At 42.6% G+C, this 11213-nt stretch overlaps 1 protein-coding gene across 1 annotated transcript; it reads left to right on the plus strand.

Annotated features, from left to right (window-relative positions):
• The first annotated feature begins 624 nt into the window (after positions 1-624).
• Positions 625-3616, plus strand: inhbab (inhibin subunit beta Ab). The gene is made up of 2 exons (XM_043688913.1): positions 625-1019; positions 1680-3616. The coding sequence occupies exons 1-2, from the start codon at positions 635-637 to the stop codon at positions 2444-2446; spliced, it is 1152 nt and encodes a 383-aa protein (XP_043544848.1). The 5' UTR covers positions 625-634; the 3' UTR covers positions 2447-3616.
• The last annotated feature ends 7597 nt before the right edge of the window (positions 3617-11213 follow it).

The raw sequence follows: 11213 nt of genomic DNA on the forward strand, positions 1-11213 counted from the left end.
CCCCTTTTGCCGGCTTATTATTTTTTTCACACGTTTATTTTTCGAATTGTAAACGACCAAAATTCCCTTCCCCTCCTCCTAACGGCAGGAGGAGAATACCCCTTCGCCCCCCCCCCCCCCCCCCACCTCGCCCCACACACACACACACACACACACACACTGTCATCTGTTCCGGTCTGACACTCCTGCCAGTTAGCTCCAACCGAGCACAGTGGTCCCTCAAAAGTGAGGCAGCCCTCATATTGCAGCAGTTCAAAGAGGGAGTGAGGAACCGAAGCAGCTCCAGAGCGCCGAGTGTCTCCTGCCTTCAGCACCAGGAGGAACAGAGACAGAGAGAAAACTTCACAACTTCTCAAGTGTAAAGTTTGCAGGAGCAGACACAGATACAGGCTGTCCCAGAGAGAGTGTGAGAGAGAACAGTTTTAACAGGAGCCGGAGCGAAAGGACACCTATCTCATCTCTCCTCTCCGCCGATTCCCACACAGCAAGCAGCAACAATCTCTGCCACCTCCAGCGGGAGTCAGAACCAGTTCCTGCCCATTTGACAAAAGTTCAGTCAAACTTGTTTTGTTTTTGCAAACCATTGCTCTCGCAGCCACTGCCTTCTCGCTGCTCTCCAGTACCTCTGAGGAAGATGCCTGGCTTTGACCTGCTGACTGGGGTGGTACTGCTGCTGGCTGCGAGTTGGGTGAGGGCATCCCCCACGGTCGCTGCCCAGGACGGGGCACGCTCGGAGTGCCCGAGCTGCTCGCTCCCCACGCTGCAGGGGGACCCGGCCGCCGCTGACACTCAGCTCGTGGAAGCCGTGAAAAGGCACATCCTGAACATGCTGCACTTGAAGAGCAGGCCCAACATCACCCACCCGGTGCCCAAAGCCGCACTTTTGAACGCCTTGAAGAAGCTGCACGTCGGACGAGTGCGGGAAGACGGGAGAGTGGAAATCGAGGAGGACTGGTCCAGCAAGTCAGTCCTGAACGAACCCGAACAAGCATCGGAGATCATCAGCTTCGCTGAGGCAGGTCAGTCACAGCAAGGAACTTCCCTCCAGCCTCGCATTGCGTCTCCGATTCAGACTAATAAACGCATTGTAAGGCAAATGTGGTTTTATACCGAGTGGATTATTCCCTTTATGCAATATCCACTGTGCAGTACGATCACAGAGGAAAGAGGTTTGGGGCTTCCCAAAGATTTGGACAAGTCTGGATGGGAGATTAGTGATAGATTCACTAGATGTGTTCAAATTATGAAGAGTTTTGATGATTAAATAAAATCGAAATGGCTTTCTGTGACAAGACAGTCTGAGAAACAGATTGGCGAAAAAAATCAGAAAGGGGGAGATTGAAAACAAAAACAGATTTATAATGCTCCGTCTCAAAGCGTCAAACAGGCAGATTTCAGAATGAAAATTGACAGCAGCTCAAAGAGCACTTTGCAGGGTTATGATGAAAGACTAATTTGGCAGCTAGTTCAAAGATAGATTAAATGGGCCGAATGGCTTTCTCCACGTGCTGTACGATTGTAGGACTTAAGCCCCGGGACCGATAGTGCAGGAAAGCAGTAGATCAGCCAGCAATCGCTTTTATTATTTGGTATTGGTTATTTTTATCTCTTCTCGGTACGTCCCGCTCTAACAAATTCACAATGTGCATGTCTTTGTCCTTGTCCTTTGTGGCTCTCAGGTCCGTCCCAGGATGTCCTGCACTTTCAGATCGCCAAGGAGGAAGAAGGGGACCTTTCCCTGGTGGAGCAGGCCAATATCTGGCTGTACCTGAAGCTCTCCAACAAGTCCAACCGAAGCAGAAGTAAAGTGACTCTGAGACTATCCCAGGAAGGAAAGGGCGGCAAGGCCGTCAGCGAGAAGCAGGTGGACATCAAGAGGAGTGGCTGGCACACGCTGCCCGTGTCGAGAACTGTGCAGACGGTGCTGGCCAGCCAGGACCGGTCCCTGATGCTGAAGGTATCCTGTGACCTGTGTCAGGAAGCTGGCGTCTCCCCGGTGCTGATGGAGCCGGCGGACAAGGAGGAGTCTCACCGGCCCTTCCTGATGCTGCTGGTCCGGGAATCAGCCGCGCACACTCACCGGATACGCAAGCGGGGTCTGGAGTGCGACGGTAAGGTCAACATCTGCTGCAGGAAACAGTTCTATGTGAATTTCCGAGACATCGGCTGGAGTGACTGGATCATAGCGCCGCCTGGCTACTATGGCAACTACTGCGAGGGCGAGTGTCCCAGTCACATCGCCGGTACCTCGGGCTCGTCCCTCTCCTTCCACTCGGCCGTCATCAACCACTATAGGATCCGAGGTTACAGCCCTTTCAACAACATCAAATCATGTTGTGTCCCCACCAAACTCAGGGCAATGTCTATGCTGTATTACGATGACGGGCACAACATTGTGAAAAAAGACATTCAAAACATGATCGTAGAGGAGTGTGGCTGCTCATAAACCGTGTGAGATACACATGCACACAGATTCGGACAGAGAGTCACAGAAAGACCGAGAGAAAGAGAGAGAGTCAAAACGGACACATAGTACACAGATCACAGATTTAGGACAATACCCCGACTGGGTCTCTCCAGAGCTATCAAACTAACTCTAGACTTTAGACAATTTCACTCGAGGGTCAGGCAGAGCATGGATCGACCTGTACCAAACTCCATGTGGCCCTCACAGCCACCCACCTTTCCGTACCTGTGACTTGACACACCTTCCACTCTTACACACAGACAGCTGGCTTCTTCCGGTGCATTGGTTTTGTTCACATTGTGACACTGAACGGCACTTTTCCAGATAAAATGCACAAGATCTAACTTTCTGGTTGTTTGAACGCGGGGCAGAGCTTTACCAAGTAGCTGCACTGTTTCCTTCTTTGCAAAACTACTTCCACGTGTGAAAGATGCCTAAGAACAGAACTATGCAATTTTTTTTTTGAAAAAAAGGACTTTCTTTGGTTTACCTAAAAGGAGACGCTTGCTTCTATTGGAAGTAAATATTCAGCTGACGAGAGATACTTGAAAGGAACACGTTCGCCCTGCTGATGGGCTAAACGTTTTTTTTTAAACTTTGTGACCTTCACGATTTGCACTAGAACGATGTTTGCGTTTCTAACCGTATCATAAACAGAAGTGTTTGAAAGGACAGGGAACTGCACTCAGAACAGAACAAAACGAGTTTCTATGAAATTTTGTATCAACGGACGAAAACACCAAAGAGATTTGTGTAAATGTTAATTGTGTGATTTCTACAAGGATACTATTTTTAAAAGAAAAACTTTTAAAATGTTTTAAAAAAAACACCTGTAGATGAATATGGCTGCAGTATCAGGGTTTGGATTTAATACTCAACTGCTTGACACATCATTACAGATATATCTGGATGTCTGGAAAGCACCAACGATCTGACCTGAGTTAAATCCCAGACCCTAGGTGTAGTTTGCACACTGTCTGAAAGCAATTTGGCAAAAGCACTTCTAGCGGTCTGCTTATTTCTTATTTAAAAAAAAAATCTTAGAAAAAAAAATTCGAACTTTTGCTTAAAAATAGTTGGCCTATTTTTGTAACGACGTCGCCGAGGGCGATTAAAAGTGTTATTAAAGAATCAAATATTGTTCTAGTATTTCATGTGAGATATTATAAACGCTTCATTCACCATAATAGGTTAGCTGTCAATTTAATGAGGCAAAGAACATGGGATACCTGTCATATTTCCCGGCGCCAAATTAGTCTTACTGACTTTGATGATTGCCTTTTCGAGTTGATGTATGTGTGTGTTTTTTAAAGAAATGATGCCAGAAAGTCGTGTTTTAAAGAAGTCATCACAGTCTATCCCCAGTTCCTCCTGACGACATGATTCAGTAGTGATCGTTGCTCAGCAGTTTTTCACTGTGCATTTGACGTGGCGTGGCGTTTTATTGTGGTGATCCTGGCAGGCTCTGGAACTGAATCCTGAACTGTAATGATTCAGTGCTAAAGCCTCTAGCCCTCATCGCCTAACGCGGATGTTAAGACTCTCTGCGGGAGGCAGCCAGTGGAGAGTGCTTTGTCATCTGACTGGGTGAGAGGCTGAGCCGGTTGAAGGGAGGCTGGGTGAGGGAGGGGAGAGATCGCTTTGGAGCAACTTGGGACCAAACAGAACTGCAACTTCCAGACTGCACTGCAACGACCTAAACGCATTCCGGAATAACCATTTACTCGAAGGGCGTTTAACACAGCATTTTTTTAAAAATCATGCATTGAGCTGTGAAATTGGAAATCTTTCTAAGACATTCCATGTAACATACCTGAGACGCTGCTGGTTGTTCCTTAGTCCATGAAAAACAAGCCTTCAGCGTTAAGCACCAAAAAGGAGTCGTTTTATGTGCTTCTTTGGGGTAGATGTATTTTTACACGTCACTGTGCAGAACGGTGAGATAATGTATATATATTTCTTCAATCTAAAAACTTCTTTCGCCTTAAAAGACACAGTTTATATTTGTTGGTCTGGTCAAGCGTGTATTTTTTTCAACAAACAGTTTAGGCAATTATGTAAATCTGACCCGATTAGTTAAATAATTGAACCAAATCGCTATTCATCTTATTGGAGTTAACTCTGTCTCACCCTCATTCTTTCCCAATAGTCATTATCTCTCCCCCTCCCTTCTTATCATATCAAGAATTCCCTTTTGAAAGTTGCTCTGGACCTGTCCTCTTCAAGGAGTGATGGTCACGGCATTAGTAATTCAGAAGCTCAGGCTAATGTTCCAGTGGTGCTGCTTCTATTCCCACTATGGCAGGCAGTGAATTTGACTTCAATAAAAATGCTAGCCTAATGTTGATCAAGTAGCCACTATTTATTGTTGAAAAAGCCTAATCGCTTCATTAAATGTCCCCGAGGCAACTAACTCTGTTGTCTTTACCTGGTGTGGCCTACTTGTGGCTCCAGACATACAACAGTGTGGTTGACTATTAAATGTCCTCTGAGAAATTAAGAAGTTAATAAAGAACTGGCCTAGCCAATGATGCCCACATTCTATAAACAAACGTAAGGAGCAAGGATTCCAGAACACTGTAAAGATACAGTACTCATATTACAGCTGTATCTTGCACTGTTCTCTGTCTGCCATCTTCAATCACACTTTTGGGTCCTTTTTAAATCGAGGCACTGAGATGTGGAGTAGTGAAATGTAAATTTCAGCACTTATTCAGTAATAACACTTGGCAAAGCTGAGCAGCTTCCACAGTTGGTCTGTTGGGTGAGGCCATGGATGGATTTGTTACAAAAAAGAAGAGAATTTTAACAACAAGGTGTAGCTTCGTTCATGATGAGAATCTGCTGGCATTTCTAAATTTCATTCCAATATTGCCGCACTGATGTATTTGCAGGCACATTTTTCAGTTTCTCCATTTATTTCTGACACATGATTGACTGAGAAATATACCAACGCAGTTTATGGAAAACGATATAAACTGTGTTGTCAGACCCATTTTTATAGATTATGTGGAGTGGATGGGAAATAATTGAAAAGACAACTGTTCTCATGCCACCAGAAAATTTATCAACAGGTTTCCACAGGATGTATTTGATTGTACCAGAACATTTGAAATGTTATTCTTCTTTCAAAAATATAGCATAAATGTTACAAAGATATTTTTATATCATCTAGCAGTAAATGAAATGACAATCTCTGTTTACCTCTTAGCATTCTGCTGCTACTTTCTATCATTACAGAAAAATTGGTAAACAGATTTTAAAAACTACCCTAATGGTTGTTGTTTTATTTTGACTTAAAGTGCACCTTATCTAGACCAACAATCCAAAATTGTCTTTTGTTTCCTGTGCATTTGAAATATAATGCTTCAAAGCAATGTTTGTTAGGCTAATACGATTTCAAATGTAAAATTAATTTATGCACTTAATTGTGTAAACCGTATAATTTGATCATTTAATATTTATTGTATAAACAGTAAATAAATGTTTATTTTTCAGTTGCATAAAGGGATATTAACATATGTTGCAAAATAATAGATGAAGTTTGTGGAATAAAGCTGTTACCAGCACAAAACATTGACTTAAGCACAGCCTCGAAGTCAGTGTATTTCCCGCACCGAACAACAAAGAGGCAGTTCAAACAGCCTAATACTATTTGCCAAAATTCAGTTAGACCTCTGCTATTTGTTTCTGGCAGGAAATGAAGTAACTTCATTTGGCCTGTTTCACATCTCAATAGCAGGACATATCCCTCCCAGTCACAAAATCATGGACTCAAGCGTCATTCAAGAGACTGGAGTACCATATCCAGCCTCACAATTCAGTAAAATACCAACAAAGCAATTGTTACTTAAATGAAGTCATACACCAAGCTTCTGCCTACCATCTCTGGTGGGTATAAATTATTCCATGGCACTTTTCAAAGAAGAGCAGAGAGGTTTCATGATGTGTTGCATTCAGTCCTTAGTGAACATTATTAGATTATCTAGTAATTTATTGCTATATGTGGAATCTTACTGTGTGAAAAAAATAGCGTCCACGTTCCAATATTGCAATAATGCCTTTATTAAAGAGAAACCTTTTTGGCTGTAGAGATTTTTGGGACACCCTGGGATGTGAAAGGCACTTTATGAACATAGGTCTTTCTTCCTTTTACTGTATAACACTACATAAGACAATAATCTCCTCCTACACCCATGTTATTTAAACGTGACATGAGCAAAAGTGTCAGGTTCATTACTGTCCAATTCACATCTTGTGTCTAAATTATTTTGAAAGGAGTAAGTTTATAAAATGTGACTTGAATTTGATGTCTTTGGAAAGAATTAGGTTTCTGAGTACATAATTCTATCTTTATGTAAACATCAGTGTCATCCACAATAAATGAAAGAAAACAATACTGTTTTAAAAACTTACGTTTGTTCCATTGTGCAGAGATGTCACTGGTCCCAACAGTTGACTAAAATTAAAACAAAATCTGAACTTATTTTAGGTTTTCATCACACTGTGGAATTTTACTTCTCAGTTAGTTAAAACACTCAGTCCACCCTACATGTAAAGTCACACACTGATATATTCCATTAATTCATAACATTTAAAACCTAAGTTATAAATGTAAAAGCTGCGTAGGCCACTTACTGACCAAAATTATCCTTTTCCAAATGATTCTGAGGTGAAGAATTTTGTGCATTTTTTGCTGTTTAAATGCTGTTATGCATAATATTGAATCATGCAAAAGGTGCACTACCACCATACATAATACCCATCTTTCATTTGCATTGGTGTGAAGCCTATACTCATTCCATGGGTAACTACCATGTTAAGCTGATGTCTTTGTGTTAGACAGTATACCAGAATGATAAAATCAACTGTTACATCTGTACACAGGCCAATGCTGACCTATCCCTTCCATTGTCCTTAAAATGCACAAGTTTATGCTTCTCCAGAAGACAGTGAGAACAATTTGAAAGTACAATTCAGCTTCATCTTTTAATTTGAGGCAACATAAATTAAATACATTTGGGGTCAAAGTGGGTTCAACCTGTTGCTTGTTCGCAATACAATTTCAGAACTAAGCCAACTATTGAAAGACTTCATCAACTGCTAGCTGAACCAACAAGGTTCACATTACTCCATGGATGATTGATCATCCTGACTGCTTCACTTAGGAAACTTGCTGAAAACGTTTGAAATTCTTCTCATTTCTGCAAGTCAGTGTCCTATCGGCCACAAAGGAGTAATATAGACTAGCAACAAGGTTAACTGTGGCTCATATTAAAAATATAGGCATTTTTACAAGTTCAATCCTAGCGCTTTCTGGGTTCCCAATTTCACCATTTCAAACCAACATTTTACATTTGGTCAAGAAAACTGGCCCTCCAAATAGAGAGAGAATCTGCAGCAAGTAGCCCACATTCTGTTTCTCAAATGCCCATCAATCATCTACAAGGCACAAGTGGAATATTCCCCACTTTCCTAAATAAGACTCAAGAAACTTGGCAGCATCCAAGACAAAGCAGCCTGCTTGATAGGCATTACATCCATCATTTTCAACATTCACATCCTTTACCACTGATGCACAATGATGGCAGGGGATACCACATATAAGCTATACTTCAGTTACTCATCAAGTCTCCTTAGACAGGACCTTCCAAACCTGCAACCTTTCTAACCTAGAAGGTTAAGGACAGCAAATACATGGGAACTCCTCCACCTGCAAGTTCCTTTCCAATGACCACTGTATCATTCAAAACAGTATTGCACTTCCTTCACTTTGACTGGGTCAAAATATGGGAACTTCCTAACATTCCCTTTGTGATGTCCAGATCTCAGGTGAGGTTCTCCTGTATGCTATGGTTCAAGATGGAATGCCCTGAAGCATTAAACTCTGACATTGGCACGAAAAACATAGGTAGGAAGAGGAATGCTATCTTCAAGGCAGATCTTAGGGAATTTGGAAGGAAATTAAAAAAGCAAGATCTCAAGAGCAGTAATCTCAGAATTCATGCCTGCACCTCATGCTAGTGAATATCAGACCAGGAGGATTGATTAATTGAATATGTGGCTGGAGATCTCGTGTAAGAGGGAGGGCATCAGATTTCGGAGAGATTGGGACCAAATTTAGAACAGGTGAGACCAATACAATCTGGATGGATTGCACCTTAATAGGACTGGCACTGAGACCCTCACAGGGAGATTTGCTAATGTTGATTGGACGGGTTTAAACTCAGTTGCCAAGTGGATGGGAACCTAAGGGCTAGCCCAAATTAGAAGGGAATACAGTTGATAAAAAGAAATTGAAAAGGTCCTAGGGAGACGAGAAGATGAGAGAAACAAAGTAATGTATCATGTGTGCTTTGAAAGTGGAAAGATATAGACTGTAGGGAAATAGATGGTGATACCTTAAAAAATGTCCATCTTACAGAGGAGGAAGTGCTGGTTATCTTGAAACACATAAAGGTGGATAATTCCCCAGGACCTGATCAGGTGTACCCTAGAACTCTGTGGGAAGCTAGAGAAGTGATTGCTGAGCCTCTTGCTGAGAAATTTGTATCATCGATAGTCACAGGTGAGGTGTCCATAAGACCATAAGACATAGGAGTGGAAGTAAGGCCATTTGGCCCATCGAGTCCACTCCGCCATTCAATCATGGCTGATGGGCATTTCAACTCCACTTACCCGCATTCTCCCCATAGCCCTTAATTCCTTGTGACATCAAGAATTTATCAATCTCTGCCTTGAAGACATTTAGCGTCCCAGCCTTCACTGCACTCTGTGGCAATGAATTCCACAGGCCCACCACTCTCTGGCTGAAGAAACGTCTCCGCATTTCTGTTCTGAATTGACCCCCTCTAATTCTAAGGCTGTGCCACGGGTCCTAGTCTCCTATATTGAAGTTGTATGAGTAAAATCTTTGCAGATGCCATCAAGTAAGTTTTTGAAGAAGTAACAAAGAGGATTGATGAGGGCAGAGTGGTAGATGTGATCTATATGGACTTCAGTAAGGTGTTCAACAAGGTTCCCCATGGGAGACTGATTAGCAAGGTTAGATCTCACGGAATACAGGGAGAACTAGCCATTTGGATACAGAACTGGCTCAAAGGTAGAAGACCTTTAGAAGAAGGTGGTCATGGAGGGTTGTGACCAGTGGAGTACCACAAGGATCGGTGCTGGGTCCTCTACTTTTTGTCATTTATAAAAATGAATTGGATGAAAGTATAAGAGGTACAATTAGTAAGTTTGCAGATGACACCAAAATTGGAGGTGTAGTGGACGGTTACCTCAGATTACAACAGGATTTTGATCAGATGGGCCACTGGGCTGAGAAGTGGCAGATGGAGTTTAATTCAGATAATTAATTCACTTAATGGTAAGGTCCGAGGGAGTGTTGCTGAACAAAAAGACCTTGGAGTGCAGGTTCATAGCTCCTTGGAAATGGAGTCGCAGTGGAAGTGATAGATAGGATAGTGAAGAAGGTGTTTGGTTTGCTTTCTTTTATTGGTCAGAGTATTGAGTACAGGAGTTGGGAGGTCATGTTGCAGCTGTACAGGACATTGGTTAGGCCACTGTTGGAATATTGCATGCAATTCTGGTCTCCTTCCTATCAGAAAGATGTTGTCAAACTTGAAAGGGCTCAGAAAAGATTTACAATGTTCTTGCCAGGGTTGGAGGATTTGAGCTATAAGGAGAGGCTGTACAGGCTGGGGCTGTTTTCCCTGCAGCGTCAGAAGCTGAGGGGTGACCTCATAAAGGTTTACAGAATTATGAGGGGCATGGATAGGGTAATAGACAAAGTCTTTTCCCTGGGGTCAGGGAGTCCAGAACCAGAGGGTATAGGTTTAGGGTGTGAGGGGAAAGATATAAAAGAGACCTAAGGGGCAACTTTTTCATGCAGAGGGTGGTAAGTGTATGGAATGAGCTGCCAGAGGAAGTGGTGGAGGCTGGTACAAGTGCAACATTTAAGAGGCATTTGGATGGGTATATGAATAGGAAGGGTTTGGATAGATATGGGCTGGGTGCTGGCAGGTGGGACTAGATTGGATTGGGATATCTGGTCAGCGTGGATGGGTTGGTCTGAAGGATCTGTTTTCATACTGTACATCTCTATGACTCTAAGACAAACTTAAGGGCTCTCTATCTGAACATGCACAGCACCCACAACAAGACATAAGATTTAAAAGCACAAACAGATATACCTGTGTGTGAACATTACAGAAGCATTGTTGTATGGTGACCAGGATTGGGAACTCAACATTCAAGGAAGTTCAAATTTTAGTAAGAAAGACCAAAAAGGAAAAGGACATTGGTTACACCACTTTTGGAATATTGCATGCACGTCTGGTCTCCCTGCTATAGGAAGGATGTTGTGAAACTTGAAAGGGGTCAAAAACGATTCATAAGGATATTGTCAGGGTTGGAGGGTTTGAGCTATAGGGAGAGGCAGAATGGAGTGGGGCTATTTTCCTTCAAGTGTTGGAGGCTGAGGGGTGACCGTATAGAGGTTTATAAAATTATGATGGTCATTGATAAAGTAAATAGACAAGGTTTTTTATCCCAGGATGAGGGAGTCTAAAACTAGATGGCATAGATTTAAGGTGAGGAGGCAACATTTTCATGCAGCGGGTGGTGCATATATGGAATAAGCTGTCAAAAGAAGTGGTGGAGGCTGGTACAATTACAACATTTAAAAGACATTTGGATGGGCGTATGAATAGGAAGGGTTTGGAGGGATATGGGCTAAATGCTT

Source organism: Chiloscyllium plagiosum, chromosome 4 (genome assembly GCF_004010195.1).
Source record: "Chiloscyllium plagiosum isolate BGI_BamShark_2017 chromosome 4, ASM401019v2, whole genome shotgun sequence".
NCBI classification, from domain to species: Eukaryota; Metazoa; Chordata; class Chondrichthyes; order Orectolobiformes; family Hemiscylliidae; genus Chiloscyllium; species Chiloscyllium plagiosum.